Source organism: Condylostylus longicornis, unplaced genomic scaffold (genome assembly GCF_029603195.1).
Source record: "Condylostylus longicornis isolate FDR11 unplaced genomic scaffold, ASM2960319v2 ptg000084l, whole genome shotgun sequence".
In the NCBI taxonomy this organism is placed as follows: domain Eukaryota; kingdom Metazoa; phylum Arthropoda; class Insecta; order Diptera; family Dolichopodidae; genus Condylostylus; species Condylostylus longicornis.
The window spans coordinates 8,008,086-8,027,994 of NW_026578052.1; the positions used below are offsets into that span (position 1 = coordinate 8,008,086).

The 19,909-nt window shown below is 23.6% G+C and overlaps 2 protein-coding genes across 2 annotated transcripts; one reads left to right on the forward strand and one right to left on the reverse strand.

Annotated features, from left to right (window-relative positions):
• Positions 1-856: 856 nt before the first annotated feature.
• Positions 857-3,626, reverse strand: LOC129613494 (zinc finger MYND domain-containing protein 11). Its single transcript, XM_055527594.1, has 2 exons — positions 3,327-3,626; positions 857-3,269 (listed from the first exon to the last, which is right to left on the reverse strand). The coding sequence occupies exon 2, from the start codon at positions 3,100-3,102 to the stop codon at positions 1,084-1,086; it is 2,019 nt and encodes a 672-aa protein (XP_055383569.1). The 5' UTR covers positions 3,103-3,269; positions 3,327-3,626; the 3' UTR covers positions 857-1,083.
• A 662-nt stretch (positions 3,627-4,288) lies between these two features.
• LOC129613435 (glycerol-3-phosphate dehydrogenase, mitochondrial) lies at positions 4,289-7,634 on the forward strand. The gene is made up of 2 exons (XM_055527487.1): positions 4,289-4,447; positions 4,523-7,634. The coding sequence occupies exon 2, from the start codon at positions 4,542-4,544 to the stop codon at positions 6,720-6,722; it is 2,181 nt and encodes a 726-aa protein (XP_055383462.1). The 5' UTR covers positions 4,289-4,447; positions 4,523-4,541; the 3' UTR covers positions 6,723-7,634.
• The last annotated feature ends 12,275 nt before the right edge of the window (positions 7,635-19,909 follow it).

Here is a 19,909-nt window from a genome sequence, read left to right on the forward strand (position 1 = left end):
TTAAAAATTTTAACTTGGTAAGAAAAAGTAGACAAAGATTTTTAAATGTCATGCTTGCATTTAATTTTGAATGTCATGTTTGCATTTAATTTTGAATGTCATGCTTTCATTTAATTACTGTAAAAAGATAGTAAGGTATTTGGGACTTTTAATTAAAATTTTAACAGAAATCTTAATATTTTTCATAATCATCTTAATATTATCATTATTGATTTACAACAGCAACTAATTAACTTTTTCAGATTTTTAATATCATACATTTTTTTCAAACTAAAAGTATTTTTGCAGTGGACAACATTTAAATTTTTAAAAATGCTTTACAACTTTAAGTATGTTAAGATTTTCGAACATACTTCTTTTGTAGCAAAGGTTTATCTTTTGTGCTTCACAAATGTAGGTTTTGTCTCTAATTAATTTTTGCATGAAAAACTATTCAACATTTCTCGTTTACTCAATTTACACTATTTTTTAATCCAATAATGACAAGAAAATTACAAATTTGTATTAAAACATGATTTCTTTAATTATCTGATTTTTAGTTTATATAATTAAGAAAGAGTTTTTATGGGCAAAATTTTATTACTGTAAAACAATAATTTCTTTATATAATTACAATTTGTTTTTATAATATTCCATTGTAATTTACTTAATAACATTTTATTTATATAAGTATATTGAAACCGAAAAGAATTATATCCAATGCCAATTATATTAAGTTTTAGAATTTACTTATTTATAAAAAGAAAATTAAGAATATTTATGCAAAAACGAAAAAAATTACACTTTAATACTTAATACTTCCTTAATTTTTAATTAAATTAATTATTAACTTTTAAATATTTTTAGGATGCAAAATGTAACACTAATTTTTAACATCTTATTCAAAATAAATTAAAATTATTATTAATGAAGAAAATTAGTACAATATTTTCGAGAAAAATATTTTCGGACAGAAACTCTATAAAGAATAATACAAGTAAAGTTTAATATTTATATCACTTTAATAAAAATATGTAAAATGACCACAATAACATAAAGTACGTACATAAGTTATTCAGCTGTTGATTATTTTGTTAATTTATTTTATCTTGCATCATTTTTATGACTGCATTTAAATTTATGTCCATTATGCCAATCTAATTTTTGGCATTCTAATGTGCAATATGATGTATTATGACAACAATATAAAGTGGCTGGTTGAAGGCACCATTTACACCATGGTTTCTTTTTAGTTTCAATTATTTCAGCCGATAATTCTTTTATTTGATCATTTAATAATTTCATTTCATTTTGCATGGTTTCCATTACTGTTCTTTTAAGTTCATCTTTATTTGTTATTTTTTCGATTTGTTTTCCTAAATTTTTAACTGCTTCATAATATTTCATATTCTTTGTATTAAAATCATTTGATTTAGTTTTCCTATCTATTTGTTTTCTTCTCGAAACACTATTACTTCCTGATGGTTTATCTGTATCTGTTATATTTTTTTTATTACTTTTTGTTACGATATTAGAAGCAGTCAGAATAGGGACCGTTTTCAAATTATCTTTTCTATTTCTAAGTCTTGTTTTAAAATCAGTATTTTTATTTTGTAAATTTAATGGCGTTATCGTTCTATTAAAAACCCGTTCCTTTTCAAATGAGAAAGTACCAGCTGGTTGCTGATCATAAATTCGATATTTGTCTAATTCTTCCATTGCTTTTCTTAAAGCAGATGAAGTTTTTGTAGGTTGATATTCATCAATTGGTTTAATATATTTAGCATCAATTATAGCCCGTTCATGTTTATCACTAAAAAATCTTACGTCATATTTATTATCTTTGAATTTTATAACTTTAGCAGGCCAATATGGCCATGGTGTTTTTTTAGCATAAACTAATTCATGTCTTGGAACACATGGTATACAAAACCAATCATTAATATAATTTTTGTCGTTTGAACGACGATAACAATCCCGACATTGTCTTATTTCGGATAATTCATAGTTACAGTCCTTCATCTGATATTCTGTAGCCAAATATTCTTCTGAGACAGTTCCAAATACAATACCAATACAATGTTGAATATCTAAAAAGTCTACATAAAATTCAGTGAATGATTTATATTCTTTGTTCTTGATTTTTTCGTCGATTTCATCTAGAGTTTTAATATATTTAAAACAATATGCTTTATAGAAATTTATTTCTTCTTTTCCTGGTGGATGAAAACTTTTAATTTTTGGCAACGTTGAAAAAGTTTCTAAGGGAATCCAACTAGCTATTCTGGTGAAAACAAATTGTAATAAATAACATGTTTCTTCGTTTGTTATATTTGCCGGATCTAATGTTGGAGATTTTTTCAAAAATCTACAATTTGTGCATAGAGATTCATCATCTTTGTTTATATCATTATTTTCGTCGTCAACACATGCCACTTCATTTTTATAATTTTGATTTGAATTATTAGCGCGTTTTCTTTTTGGCTCTCGAATTTGACCAACATATAAAACATCAATATTTTTCTCATCTGTTTTTTCATTTTCAAATGTTTCTTCTTTTAATTTACTTGATGAAGTTTCATGGGGTGGAGATAGCTCGTCTGTTATACCATCATCAGTACTTGTTATAGAACGATTAACTTCATCTAAATCTCTATTACTACTACTGTTCAAATCACTTGTTTCATCACTTAAAAAAGTTTCTATTGGCACATGATCTTTTAATTTTATATTATTGGTTCCGTTGGGTAAGAATATGTCCTTTCTTTGACAATGGACATGAAACGTTCTTGAACAATTTCTACAATTTTCCAATACTCCAGGTTTATGACATTCATAGCAGTACGGATCCTTTTCTAAAAAATTTTCTGGTAAACTGTCAATATCTACAAGGCTTAATATAACATTATCTCTGAGGGCATTTGTTTTTCTTATTTTTTCTAGAATTTCTGAACTTGATGGTATCAAAATCCCATCAAGTACAGCTTTCAATAATATATCAGCGGCATCTTCTATTTTATAAGAAGCTTCATTGCACAACCACTTTCTAATTTGAGCAACTGTCATAGATTTCCCTTGCTTAATTGCCAGTAGTATATATCTGATATTTTCTGGATCCAACATCTTTAATCTGCTTAAATAATGCAATGATATGAATAGTAATGAATATTGTACGATATTTTCACCGCTTTTGGTGAATTTATGGAATATTGACTGTATTTACCGCCATTTATTTTATTCTAATATTTATTGAACTAAGAATCAACATTTTGCGTATTCGCAATTGCAATCTGAAAACAGTTTATCAGAAATAACTAAAGATTTTATATATTTGCATGAAAACTTACTTTAAACAAAATTTTTGACTTCATTAGCAGCTCGTAAAATAATTTAAGGACTACACAAAAGTATGTTATGTATATGTATTCAATACTTTTCACTTTTGCAATTTGCAGTTTTCTTAAGTTGCGATACTATCTACTTCTATTTGTTATGAATTCAAGCATAAGTCGAGATTCTGTGTTTCCTTCTTATTTCTTTGCTGTTTGCCAAGAGGTATTTGCTATATATCCAAAATATTATTATATATTTCCTTCCATAATATTGCTAATTTCTACTAGTATATTTCTTATTTTACAAATTTGTTATTAACCTGTATTAACTGTCTAAATAGTATTTGCTGTTTCCAGTAGATGACTCTTAATATTTGAGGAGTACTTTTTTAATTGTTGTCGTCTCAAAAAAATATTGAAAAACTTGTATTGTAAAAGTTCATCATTATTTTCATGGCCAGATTTAATTTTGACAAATTTTGAGCTATAAAATATTTTTTTCAATGTAGTTTCTTTGAAAGCATCTCTTCAAAAAGTCGAAATCGAAAATGTTCATTACAAAATTTTTAGTTTAAATGGGAGGGAAAAATTATAAAACGAAACAGCAAGGGTTTATTATATTAATCGTAATTATATAATAAAGTGTTTCCAAGAGACAGATATAAATTGTCAGGAGTTAGAATTTAGCAAATGAAATTAACTCTGATTGTCAAAAATTAAAATTAAAATTTTTTTTAATTTTGTCTCGTGAAGGGATTTTCATTTTTTTTTAAGTTTGATATTGTGAATTGATTTTAAATTTGTTTGAAATTGTGAATTTCTATGTATATAAGAAATTTGACATTACTTGGAATAAATATTTCAGAGAGCTTTTTAATCATAAACTTTTTCGTAAGCTGCCACTAGGCCACAGGTAATTCAGGTGCGTCTTCTGTTTCTGTCTAATATCAATTGACATTAGAGTTAGAGCTTTTGCAATATCAAATCAGATGGTGTTATTTTTTCATTTTCTCAGTTGTAAATTTAGAGCGTAGTACTAGCACATCGTAGTGTTTTATATTGCATTTTTTTTATTGAATTCTTCACCTCTTACGTCAGGATTTTGAAAATTAGATCGTAGAATTCCATAAGAATTTGTAAGAATTTATTAGATAAAACCGAAAAACTTGTTGCCCAAAACTTTTTATTTAACAAATTTTTGTAATTTTAAGGGGATTCATATATTATATAATGGCATCGAGGTTTCGTAAAATTGGTATTACCACTGTAAGTGCCTGTGTTGGTGCTGCACTTTCAGCATGGTATTTACACAACAAAGATTCACCATATAAAGTTTATACCGACGTCGCAAGACCACCAAAAAGAAAACGTACCCTCCCACCGAGAGATGAGCAAATCAAACAATTGCAAAGTGGCGAAGAATATGATGTACTTATAATTGGTGGTGGAGCAACTGGAGCAGGATGTGCTCTAGATTCTGTAACACGTGGTTTGAAAACAGCTTTAGTTGAAGGAGATGATTTTGCTAGTGGAACTTCTTCAAGATCTACGAAATTGATTCATGGCGGCGTAAGATATTTGCAAAAGGCTATTTTAGGACTTGATATTGAACAATATCGCATGGTAAAAGAAGCATTGGCTGAACGTGCATCCATGTTAAGATCTGCTCCACATTTAACTCACCCATTACCAATTATGTTACCAGTGTATACTTGGTGGCAAGTGCCATATTATTGGGTTGGTATTAAAGCTTATGATTTTGTAGCTGGTGATGCAAATGTAAAGAGCTCTTATTATTTATCGAAACAAGATGCCTTGGAATTGTATCCAATGTTGAAGAAAGATAAGCTTTGTGGTGCTATTGTTTATTACGATGGTCAACAAGATGATGCTAGAATGGCATTGGCAGTTGCTTTGACTGCTGCTCGTCATGGTGCAACTGTATGCAATCACGTTTCAGTTACAGAATTGATGAAGAAAAAAGATGCTAGTGGTAAGATGGTTTTATGCGGCGCTAAAGTAAAGGATCATATTAGTGGAAAAGAATGGTCAGTCAAAGCAAAATGTATTATAAATGCTACTGGTCCATTTACTGATCACATTCGTAAAATGGATGATCCAACTATTAAAACCATATGTTGTCCAAGTTCTGGTGTGCATATTGTTTTGCCAGGCTATTACAGTCCTGAGCAAATGGGTTTACTTGATCCTTCTACATCTGATGGTAGAGTTATTTTCTTCTTACCATGGCAAAGACACACAATCGCTGGTACTACAGACTCACCATGTGAAATAACACATTCACCACGACCAAATGAAGATGAAATTGAATTCATTCTTAACGAAATTAAGAATTATTTAAATAAAGACGTTGAAGTTCGCCGTGGTGATGTATTGTCAGCATGGAGTGGTATTCGTCCACTCGTTTCTGATCCAAACAAAGGCGATACACAATCTTTGGCTAGAAATCATATAGTACATGTTAGTCCATCAAATTTGGTAACGATTGCTGGAGGAAAATGGACAACATATCGCGCTATGGCAGAGCATACACTTGATGCAGCTATAAAGGCTTGTAATTTAAAACCTGAACGCTCAGAAGCTGTTACATCTTTATTAAAAATTGAAGGAGGTCAAGGTTGGACACCAACTATGTATATTCGTTTAGTACAAGATTTTGGTTTAGAATGTGAAGTTGCACAACATTTGGCAAAATCTTATGGTGACCGAGCTTTCGCTGTTGCCAAAATGGCATCATTAACTGGTAAAAGATGGCCAATTATCGGTAATAAATTACATCCAGAATTTCCATATATTGATGCTGAAATTCGTTATGGTGTTAGAGAATATGCTTGTAACGCGGTTGATATGATTGCTAGACGTTTAAGATTGGCATTTTTGAATGTTCAGGCAGCACAAGAAGCTTTACCAATGGTTGTTGATATTATGGGTGAAGAATTAAAATGGAGTAAACAAGAAAAAGAAAAACAAATTAAAGAAGCTTCAGACTTTTTAGTAACACAAATGGGACAACGATTAAATACACAATCGAAGGGCAAATTACAAGTTAATTTGTCTAAAAGTGAAATTGATAAATATGTTAAAAGATTCCAAATTATCGATAAAGATAATAAGGGATATGTATCAATTAATGATATACGTAGAGCGATGAAAAGTTACGGAGAGGAAGATGTTTCTGGTGAACAGCTTCATGAAATCTTACGTGAAATTGATACAAATATGAATGGGCAAGTCGAATTAGATGAATATTTGCAAATGATGTCAGCTATTAAAACTGGCACCATTGCACATTCAAGATTTGCTGTTATGGCTGAAGTCGAAGAAGCAAAACATGAAGCTGATAAATTAAAGAAAAAGATCACAGTTGATAGATCAGGTGGAGGATTATAAATTAAATAAAATAAATAATTCTCCGCATCTTGCTCTCCGTTTTTGATTTAATTTTATATTTTTTTTTTTCTTCTCAAAATACAAAAGAAAAAAAAATACAAAAGAAAATCAAAAAGCAACCTACATCGACTCTGCGTATTATGAGCACATATTTTTTAATTTTTTTTTTTTCTGATTCTTGTTAAGGAAGAAAAAAAATTTTTTGGGAAAAAGACGATTTCTATTTAATTGGTATACTAACGAATCTTTTCATTTATACTAAAATATTAAGCTAAAAAGAAAGTTTTATGATTTTTTTTTTGTTTTAGCTATATTTTATGTATGTACTTAAAATTTATTATTTTTCTTTATAATTTAATTTTTCTTATTTATTTATTTAATAATTTCGAATTTGAATATCGAATTCATTTGATTTTTTGGAATCCTAATTTAAAAGAATTTACGAAAATAAAAGATACAAAATTTTCTGTATCTTTTGTATCTGCTATATAATTATATAATATAACAAAACAAAAGTAGTGGTGATTATTTTTTTTTTTTGCTATTTGTTTAAAATTCATTTCAAAATATATAATTATACATGTATGTACAAAAAAAAACTATTATAATTATATATTTTAATGAAGAAAGGAAAAAGTGTAAAAAAAATAGCAAAAAATTGCGTGTCCTTTTAGGGCACCAATCGGTTGATTAAAATTACTGTTGCCAAATTAAGTTATTTAGTTATTGTTTATTTTTTTTTTTTTACAACAATTGGAATTATATACCAAATTTTATATATAATTTTACATAAATGTTTTTCTTTTTGAAATTGGTTGTAATAATATTTTATCTATATTTAGATATTGTATATTATATATTATATATTATATATACTAAATTATTTATTAAATTTTTCTTTTGTTATTGTAATTTTTTTTTTATTTTCTTCTTTGTTTTAAAATTTTATTTTTAGTGTTTAGTATTTTCTACTACACAAATCCCAAATAGTATTTATTTTTGAGGTACCTAATAGAAAAACGAAATAGTGAAAAAAAAAAATTTAGAAATTTCAATAAATTTTAATTGGACTTTCATTTTTCTTTAATACTTTTTTCTTCTTTTAATCTATTTTATTACTACATAGCATAGAAGAAAATTTCGTCTATCCGGAAATTAATATCGCAGGAATAACATGTATTTTTTTTTATGTTTTATTTTACAAAATATGATGAAATGATGAAAAATTTTTACAAATTTTAAATAACAAAATTTCTCTTTTACATTTCAGCTTTTTTTTTTACATTTAATATTATAATATGAAAATCAATTAATGAATGAAAATTTGCAAAATTTTTTGAAATTGGGGATATAAATAAATTTTTTATTAATGTTTATAGATAGGTATATTTTGCCAAAAATGAAAACATAATATTTTGAATATTATAAAATTAATTTTTTAATAATTTTTTTTTTACAACACACAATATAGTAGTCATTTTTAGAATTTGAAATTTATATTGTATACAATGATTACAAAAATATACATTTTTTGTGGTAAATTATACAAATTTATACATTGTGGTAATTTTTAAGGTCTTGTTAATTTTTTAATAATTTTATAAGGATTAAATGAAAAATTTAAATACTTTGTACATAACATGTGAATACATAAATATTTTGCGTTCAAATTATTTTTTTTTGGAATTTGTGATATGAATATTTAGTTCGAAAAAAGATAAATGACAATTGATTTATTATTTTAAAAAATTCTAATTCAATTTTTTTTGAATTCTTAATTTTGTCATAGTGAAAATAATTACAAGTTGATTTTATATTCTTATGATCTTATTTCCGAGCATTGAAAATGTTGTTAATTATAGAGGCAATGTAAAAAAGTTAAACAAAGAAATAGAAATCAGCAAAAAAAAAAAAGAAAAAGAAAAAGTGAAGTGTGCTAATTATTGGCATACAAAAAAATATATATATTTAATTTTTTAATTATTTGTTAATTAAAGTAGAACTTTTTCTCATTGTTTAGAATCTTAAATCTATTAAATATAAATATAAAAAAAAAATGGAAATGAAAATAAAAATCAATTGATCTAGGGTAGATGTAAAATTTTTATTTATGCAAAATTAATCGCTAAAGTAAATCGCAAATAAATAAATTTCAATTTTAAAAATTAAATAAATGAAGAAACTTTAATGTTCTTAAAATATTAAAGTTTTTTTTTTTTTTCGTTTTGCATGCAAAATATATTTATGTATATTTAAAAGAATTTTTAAAAATAATTCAACCCAGTACACATTAATTATTTTAAAAATTTGTTAATATGCAAAATTTATTATATGTATATTATTTAAGTGATGTATGTATGCACTATTTCTGTATATTTAATTAATTAAATATTTTTATTTTGAAAACATTTTGAATTTAACATGTATGTAGGATATGAACGCTTTTATTTAAAATACATAAATAGTACATATCTAATGAAAATTTGGAATTTTTAGTAAATTTTTTAAAAATTATAAATTTTTTTTTTAGAAAATTTTGCAAAAATTAATCTTAATGTATTTTAAATAATTATATATTCATGTATATATTTATTTAATATTTTTTTTGTGATTTTTAATAATTTTTTAATAATTAATATTTCATTTAGGAACATATTTATTATAAAACGAATGTTCTGAATTATTTGTATGGAAGGAGAGCAAAATATTTTAATTATTAATTATAATTAATAATTATATATTATTTACATTTATGTATTAATATTTTATTTAATTTGTATATTTTATTGGGATCATTTTACAATACGAACAATATCAGCCTAATTGAAAATTCTTCAGCATATTCTACTGTATAATCATTTTGATACTAAGTACTGCATGTTTTATTAAATTGACTGCATGTTTAAATAGTTTAATAATAATGCAATGATGGATGATTTCCTGTAGAATCCAAAATATCCTCTAAAATATCGTTAAAATTACTAAAAGTTGTACTATAGAAATAATTATTATTGTTGAAAAAAAAACGCAAAAAACTGTGAGTATTATTATAATATTTTTGTGTGTGTTTTTTTTTTTCTTCTTCATACAAAATTCCAAATCTCTAATAAGAACCATTAAAATAATTTGGCATAAAATTTAAAATTCAAAAATTTTATAATGTTTTCAAATTTTTATTTATAAGATATTAAAAAATCAATTTAATACGAAATCTCATTTAATGTACATGCATACATACATTTTAATAATACATATATTGTTTTCAAGTTCATTGTCTTTTTTAATTACTTTAAAATTTTTATATATATTTTTTTTTAATTTATTCAGATATGTGTATATTATGTACACATATAATATTTTGCATGCCATTTTTACTATTTTTAAAATTCATAAAAAAAAATTTCCATAATAAAATTAAATTATTTGTGTTTTTAGTAAAAAAGTTTTATGTATTCATATAATATGTGTAACTATGTAATTATTGTTTTTGTATAAAATATAATTATAATTTTAAATTGGTGTTATTATCACACAAAAATTTTAAACCCAATAATAATAATAGTAATTTGAGCATAAGTCATAGACATATTCATAGACAAAAATATTATTTAAAATATTCAATATTTATATGTATAACAAGCTTAATAAAATTAACAATGTTAACAAAATTTTTAATTGAACAAATTAAATAATACATTATTCATATATTTTCTAGTCAAATTATTATCGAATTAAGTAATAGAATTTTGAAAACAAATACATATCTTGTGTACTAATATTAAAATAAACAATATATTAATTAGAGTTAATCAATTCCAAAATAATTTTAAAATTAAATTAAAAAAATAACAAAAATAATATACCTTTAACCATTACATTTGTTTTTTTAAGTATAATATTATTTGTATATAAAAAAATATCATGAAAAATTAAATATTTAGAGGGAATGTACCTACATGTTTAATAAATAACATTGACCGAGAATTAAAAAATTTTTGCAATTAAAAATTATTTTTATATTTATTTTGTAAATAAATAAGATCATATTATTAAATATTTTGTGTTATGCTAACACCATACAATCATTAATTTTTTTCTTTTCATTATTTTTTATTTTATTTTTAAACAATTTAAATATTTAATAAAAAAAGAATAGATTAATATATGTTAATATATATATATATATATGTTAATATTATGTTAATATAATGTTAATATATATATATATGTTAATTTTACTTTCTCAAACAATAATATAATATTTAATGTGTACAAGGTTATTTTTTTACGATTTTAAAAATAAAAAACTTGAGTTAAATGAAAATTTTTTTTTTTAAATAGAAAAATTTTTTTCGAAAATATTTCAAACAAGTAGTTTTCGTTTTTTATTTTTTTTTATTTTTCTTTAAACAAATAATTTTGCAAATAATAAAATCACATGGTCAATATAATAATAGATTTTATGTCGTATTTAAAAATATATAATTATTATAAATACACACATTAAATGTATTATAACATTAATATTTCTATTTAGCAAATTAATTTTGCTAGATAACAGGTACCCAAAAAACAAACAACATTTCATATTGTCTTTTTCAATAAAATTTTTGAAAATTGTAATTGAAATTACAAATTTTATCTGAAATTTTACGAATAACACTAAAACAAATTGATTTTACACATAATTACATATTTATTAATTTATTTATTAATTAATTGCATAAGGAATACGAAAATTTCATAATCATATTAATTAATTATGCTCAAGATTATTTAAAATTTGTAAATGAAAATAATTTATTTTTTAAAGTTTTTGAAATCATTCTTAATTGAACTTGAAATTTGAATAGAATGATTAATAATTTTCATCATATTGTTACGATATATTTTAGATTCTATTTTGAATTCTTGTATAAGAAATTTTTCAAACAATTTTTAAATTTGCAAACTAATAATAGTTTGTTTTAAGTTTTCTAAAAATCTATTATTTAAAGTTTTGAATGATACCAGCAAAAAGGTAGCCTACATATAAATCCTTAACTACGATATAATGGCCACCGCTTAGTTAACTCAATTATTTGTCCAACTGCAGCTTGACTCTAAAAGAAGTCATGTAGAAAGTCCGAAATAGAGGAAAATAATATGAGCCCTTTGTAGAACATTATTATATTGAATTAGTCATTTCATTCACGTTTTGCAAAATCTATAATATGTTTCTTATCCTTGGCGCTGGTTTGCACTCGCTGATATTTTAAAAATTTTCTTATTTTTTATTTATAATTAAAATTAGTATTCAAACTTATCCTGGCACTCTTTTCTACTAAATTTTAAATCTCATATTACAGAATCAGATTTCATTTCAGTAATTTCAGCAGGAACAGCTTTCAAAAATTTTTAGAAAAATGAGAAAAAAAATAACAGTGTCCATTAGATTTAAAATCAATGATGTAACTAATAGCACAATGTGTGTATATTGTAAAAGATTGAGACAAAAAGAATATATTCGATATGATCTTTGTGAATTGAACGCACATAATATATTATTCGTAATGCTGTACGAATAAGAATTTAAAAAAAAAAAAAATAATTTTAAAAAATTATTTTTAATACATAATTTTTATTATTATTTTATTTAGCTGTTAAATGAAAATGCCTTTCTAGTATTTATTGGTACTTGGTATTGGTATAGACGCTCTCAATTTTACAGCATGACCGTCAAGTCAACATTACGAGTATATAGTCAACTTATTACTTTTTGCATTAAGAAAATTGATCATCTAATTTAATTGTAAAAATTTAATTAAACATGTGTGTATTGAATTCAGTTAAAATATTGAAACGTTCATGGAAATTCTTCAAAATTCTTCATTTATAATATTTAGCAGCAATATTGTAAATATTCATATAATTATACTACTGGTATATGTTTTAGATTTTGTATTTGTCTTAATTTCGAAGTAAAAATAATTTCATTTATGTTTATATTAAGTGGTCATTGCCAAGGTTATTAGAAACACGTGTTGGAACGGAAAACTAATTTTTAGTTTTTTTTTTCTATGTTTTGTTATTATTAAATTAATTTACAGAATTATATTCGTAGAGAAATTAATTACATGTAATATTCTAGGACGAAATTAATTGCTATATAATATGACAGATAGACAAACTTTCTTGAATGAATTTCTCAATTTTTAAATTTGTAAATAAATAGAAAAATTTAAAAATAGTAATCTAGTATAAAAGAAGACAAAAATTGATGTAGTAACGTTTTGGATAGTCTTTACGACTGGTATAGTTTCAGGCCGCCCAAAAGAAATTTCAAAAATAAACACAATAAAAAAAATAAAAATTTTTTTTTTTTCGTGTGCTTTAGAAATAAACTATTTTTAGTTTATTGAACAAAGTGTTTACAAAATTTTTCTATGAATCTTTTCGTTTTAATTAATGCAAAAAAATATTAAATGACTTGGCATCCTACAAATAGGTGTAATACGATCGTGAAAACGAGCATTTTATTTTCAGTAAAGCATTTTTTTTGTTTTGGTTGGCTACTAAGCAAAATAGATTCTATAAAAATTTTGACTAAATTTTTGACAAAACCAGTTGAGTTTGCTGCAATACATATTCAAAAGCGAATTACCGTACAAAAAAAAACACATATGTGGTTGAGTCATCAATTGAGAGTATAAAATTGGCAAAAATTTACGATTTGTTAAGAGTGTTAGAGAACATGTGACAGTCACAACGTTCCAAATAATATTTCAGATGGATTAAGGTTGAGCATGTGTATACGAACGTTTTTGGAAATTTTTAGGATTAATGTTATAGTTTTTGCTGCTAATATTGTCGTGCTGATCAAATTCGGAACTTAATTCAACAAAAATTTTTGGGGATATTATGTTCGAAAGGTTTACATTTTTGAAAAATGTTGTAAATACATGTGATGTGATGTAAGTACTTTAAACGAAAAAATTGCTGCAGTAATATAATGATGAATTTTTTTTTTCTAAATCTAGATCATTTAAATTTATTTGAAAAAGAGAATAAAGTGATGGAATTATTGGCTAGCGGAATTGACATTTCTACAGATTGCTTAAATTTTCAAAATATTTACTGATATTAAAAATTACTGATATGGAATGTGGATATGTTCCCAGGAAGATATCAACAAATTTTAAAAGCTTTGTGAAGAATTAGAATAAAGTGAAATCAGTTTAAAACGCATATCTAAAATATGATCAAAGAACTAAACTGGTTCTCATCATATCTTGCTAACAGATCGTAAAAAAGTTTAAGAATGTCTATTCTGATGCAAGATTTATTTATATAGGAGTATATACAAAATTCAAAAGTATGTTTACAGACAACACATTGATTTATAACGTATGGAAAAACGCCGATATAATTGAACAACAAAGAAATATGGACCTAACAATTTTACATAAGTGGTTGTGCATGAATAAATTAATATTAAAAATCTCAAAAACAAAAGTTATGTGTTTAAATCGTGGAAATAGAAACATAATGGTTAATATTGCAATTGTAATTATTTAACCTGTTCAAATAACAAACTATTAAGGAGTCAAATTCAATTTCGATGAGCACACATACAGCATACTTAGGAAGACATTTGAAAATTTTGGTTTAATGGCGAGAATTAAATAATAAATAACCGAATAAAATATTCTGTAATGTTGTATAATAGTCTAATTCTACTCTATTTATTTGTAGAAAGTAAAATAGGAACAAATTTCAAAAACTTAAAAATAGAGCAATGGGAATTATTCTAAAAGTTAACAGGAGAACCAGCACTGCATGCAAGATTTCAAAGCTAAAATAGATGAAAATAAACCAAAGTTTTAATTTTATTGCATTAGTTTTCAAAGAAATTTGAATTACGCCAAAGGAACCTACAATTTGCGAAACGTTTGTGATTTTAGGCTGCCGCTTTACAGAAGAACTAACTAACTGGTCCACAGGACTAATAAACAAATCTAAAAAGAAAAAAATACCAATCATTTGAAGATGGATGTCGTGTATTTATGATTATTGAACCTTAGAATGCAATAGAAAAGTTAAGTTTGAAAGAACTGTTTGAAACACTTGATTATTTTTGGAGAATTCAAGGAGAAATTTTAAAATTAATATTGAAAATTTAATTAAGAAAATATAAATGGTTTATAAGATACCATTATATAATCAAATTTCATTTGTATAACAATTGTATTTTAAAAAATTAATTTAGTAGTAGTTTTTAAATCAATTTTTAGTATAACAAGCCAAATCCTTAAAGCTTTATATAATTTTTTTTTTCCTGATAATAGTTTAAATTTAATTACGTTAAGTAAGAAATAGTGAAATATTTTACATTGTCTTAAATTTTATGCTTTGTTAATGAAAAAAAAGAAATAAAGGATTTTTTGTAACTCAAAATTTTACGGACATTGTTAAATGAATTAAAGAACCCGTATACGTAGCAATGTAATAAAAATTTTTGCTTTATTTTTGCTCATCTTAAATTAAAATAAATAACCTTTAATATGTAAAAATGGAAAGAAAAAACCGAGGGTCTTTTATTTATTTAATAAAATATTCAGTAGAGTTTTTTTTTTGCTTTGGTTGTGTTGAAGCTATAAAATATAAATTGTTTGCTTATAAATTTTCCAAATTCATGTTAAATTCAGTTATGTGATCTATATGTAGTAATATTTATATATATAAACCTAAATTTAATTGCTATTTCGTGATTTTAACCTGTTGATTCAACGTTTAATTAAAATATTTGCTTAAATAAGATTTCTTTTTTTAATTATTATTCCTACAATCTCATATATTAGGACAGTGTTAATTTTGTAGTATATTCAAAAACTTTGTTATATTTTTATCAATTTGTATTTTATTTATTCAATTAATCTTCAACTATAAGGTTTTTATTTATGTCTGATTTAATGATTCTATTGAAAATTATTTTTCATGTACAATACGATAGTTGTGATTAAATTTTTCTTACGACAATCATTAAATTGCGATATTATATTATCATTATACTAAAAAGAATTTTACATCGTCGCGTCATTTAATCAAATTTTAAAATTTATTTTGATAATTTAATCAAATCATTTTTCAAATAATAAGGTAATTAAGTGTAGAAAAATTTGAAAAATTTGTAAGAAATACATATATTTTGAATGTATGTATATACAATTATAAGTTCACGTTATACAAAACGAATATAATTCAAAGATTCAATCAAGTGAGGCGTCCTATGATAAGCAATTTTAATCACGTTATTGAAATAGATAATAATATTTATTATTTAATTTGAACTTGAAGAATATAAGTACTTTGATAATAATGTTTATATCATTAAAGTAAATAAAATTAATATTCATGTACCAATAATGACATCGAATTACATATACTGTAGTACTAATGGATTATACTTAGATACGAAGCTTAAATTTATCTTTGTTTAAATGAATTTTGTATTTCTCATAACAAAATATAAGTAAATTACGTTGGCTCCTAAATATAGTTTAAGTTGACTAATACAATAATTAAAAATTAATATTATTTAGACTTAAAATGCAACTTATTATTATAATTGTATTGAAATTTATTTTTTAAAAATTTAATCTTTAAAAGAATTAAAACATTTATTTTTTTGATTACTATAAAAATCCTCATACATAACAACTTATTACTTAATTCGAAGTTATTTAAAGTTATTAGAATTAAAATTCAATTAAAAATAAATGTGGTTTATGAATTATTTAAATTTAATTAATTTTGAAAGCGATTTCTTTTTGCTAATCATGAAATTGAACATGATTAGTTGAATTTTATTGAAAAAAAATAATTTTTAATCTACTAATATTAGAATTTATTAGATTTAATTAGATTTAGTTTTCTTAATTCATTAAAGTTCCTCAGGTTTACAAATTTCTGAAGAACAAGGTATAAAATCAAAAATTTCCAGAAAATAATTAAAAAATTAAAAAATTTCATTTGAAATAATTACATTTAACTTTTTACCATTCTGATTTTTGAAATGAGTAATTGATTTTATCAATTGTTTAGCCTAAATTTATGCAAAAAAAATACTGTAATTGCTTGAACGAATATTCCTGTATAAAAGTAGTAAAAAATTCTATTATCATAGGACTGAACCATTTTAAACGAAGAGTTGTCTCTGCTAGTTTTAAGTTACAAATATTTTGTTGCAAAGTGCTTTTGGAAACATTATGTTTTGAATTTTTAAAATTACTCTAGGCTAGGCCTGTTTGATAATAATTATAGGTACTTGAATGAATGTTACTTTTATATAAAGGAATTTAAAGTGTAATTAAGCCAATATTGTAAATTAATTTTTAATAAGTAACTGACGAACTTTTTGAAGATGGTATAAAATGAGCCTCTTCTAAGAGTCAAAATTAAATTTTTTTAGGTATGTTAATTAAAAATTTTACTAGTGGCCTTTAAAATTTAAAATAAGGGTTTAAAGACTCTTTTCACAATCTTGCACAACATTTTTATTAAATTAGACAATACGCCTTGCAGTCAGTTATGTGCTGTTCAGATCAGATTTTTTTTATTCTATTAAATTTATAATTAAATATTTTTTAAATTTAGGCATAAATAAATATACAAATTTATATACTGTTTACGAGTGCCTAAGTTTTCTTAAACTTAAGTAATAAAACTACTTGCTTATAAGTTCATTTTACTTCTTATTTAAATATTTAACCTTCAAGATTTCCCTTTTTTCTTTTAAGGATTATTTAAACACACGTATATACATATTTGGATAAATGCCCATATTATAATGTAAATTCGATTTATTAATATAAATATATATATATATATATTTTATTTTGAATTTTTAACATGACATTATATTTTTCATATTTTACATACATATACATAGATATATAGAATATAACATTGATTTCGTTGATTCCTTTACTTTATTTTTTTTATTGATAGTGTGTAATAGTGTAACATATGTGGTTGGTTTAGTTTTAATGCTCAACAGGATACTATATGAACAAAAAAAAAACAAAAAAAACATTCTATCACAGCGTGAACTTTTCAATAAAATAAAGATTATCGAAAAGTTTAAGGATATTACATATATATATATATATATATATATATATATATATATATAGACTCAGAGAAGATGAAATTGATGTCAACTTTTAATATACATGCATATAAATGACTAAACATATTATATTACAAGTAAATAATATTCTAATATAGTATAGACGAAGATGAGTAATTTTACTTGTTGCTTGATATTGAATATACTCTCTCCAGCATATACGTATATATATATAGTGTTATACATGGGTTGCAAGAGGAAGAGTAGAAAATAATCGAATTATTAAAGAAAGAAAAAATGAGAATGATATGGTAAAATTCTTATTTTATAGCTATTGATAAAGTCTATATAAGGACAATGAAATTTTCACATATTCTGTTCATATATACTTGTATTTTTATATATATTGTTATACTAAATCAATAATAAGTGTATAAATGAACTTGGTAACGGGATATGATTATTATAAAAATTGTAATAATGATTTTTATTAAGATTTTTTTTTTATTATTATCCATTTTAATAAAATAAATATCATGTTGGGTATTCTAGGAGTTATACAATTATTATTATTGATAAGTGTTATACCACATATATTTTATTATGAATAGTATAACATATTCAAGGATATAATATATATTTGACATTGTATAAAATCGAAATTTTCATTAAAAAAATTTTTTTTTTTTTTAAGTCAAGGTGTAGGGTATAAAAATTATAATACTTATTACATTTTCTGTTATATAAATTATAAAGAATAGTGTAATCATTATTATCACAGTTATATGGGATTTTATGTTTATTTGATAGTTACTCTTATTTCTTTAGATTTTCCTTTCTGTTTTTTTTTCTTGTTTTTTTTTTTAACAATATGCAAATTGAATATTAAATGACATTTTAACACGAAACTTATATTTTATTATATTACATTTATATTGATTTTAAAAAAATGAAAATGCAAGTTATTACAAAATATATACATATATTATATATATACAATTATAGTTAACATAGTTAGAGTAGAAAAATGGGGTTTGACCCAAATTATACGATCGATTTGTTAGAATTACTGCAATAAAATTTTGTATTTGTAGCAACAAAAGATTTGGTTTTTGTAGCAAAATATTTTGTTTTTGATATGAACACAATTAATAAACAATAAAAAGAATGTTTTGGCAGATATTTCGACCTGACAAAGTGCTATCTGAAAATTGTCTTGTCAATAATTCTTGGAATATTATATTTTTATTTTTGTGCGAGTCTGACGCTAACTGATCTGAATAAAAATGACTGATTTTTCTGACTTATTAAGATGGTGCTTATAAATATTTTTTTGTATAGTAAAAATCGTTGCGGTTGTGGGAAACTTTTTAATAATTTTTCTTACCGCTGTTGTTAACAGTAACGTGTTAGACCTTGTGGCTTGGATGAGTGAGAGTGAATAAAACCTTTCATATGTTTGGTATAACATACTGAAACTGTCAAAAATAAATTTTAATCAAATTTCAAGAATTTATAATCAAGATGTTTTCTGGTTTATTTCGGAAGGGGGTTTAGGTTGACTGTGAAATTAATAGTATCTATAAGGATGCAAAATATAAAAAAGATTTTGAAATATTTCGTACTCCGTTTAAATTAAAAAGTCCATAAATTGAGTACTATTGACAAAAATCAACTGTCAAAGTAATGAAACGATATAAAGCAAAGTGATATAAGGAATCACTTTCATTTCGCTTTTGACATAGTGACATTTCGCTTTTGATATAGGTGTTTTATGTTTGTCTGAAGGCAATTTGTTCATCTTGTCCTGGGAGTTCCATTTAGACTAGGATATCCTGTATAATTTATCTACTAATGAGTCTTGCCAATTAATTAGAGTTGCATTGCTGGAATTAAAAAAACGAAATTCAGTTTCAATCTTTGTAACAATTAGAAAATACCTGAGTTTTCTCGGGAAAAATATGTTTTTTCATATTTAGAAATTAAAATTAATTTAGAGTTCAATTTATAAATTAGTTCAAATTTTCTAAATTCTTATAAGTACTCGTATAGTTGTAACCAATTTATAATATTAAAC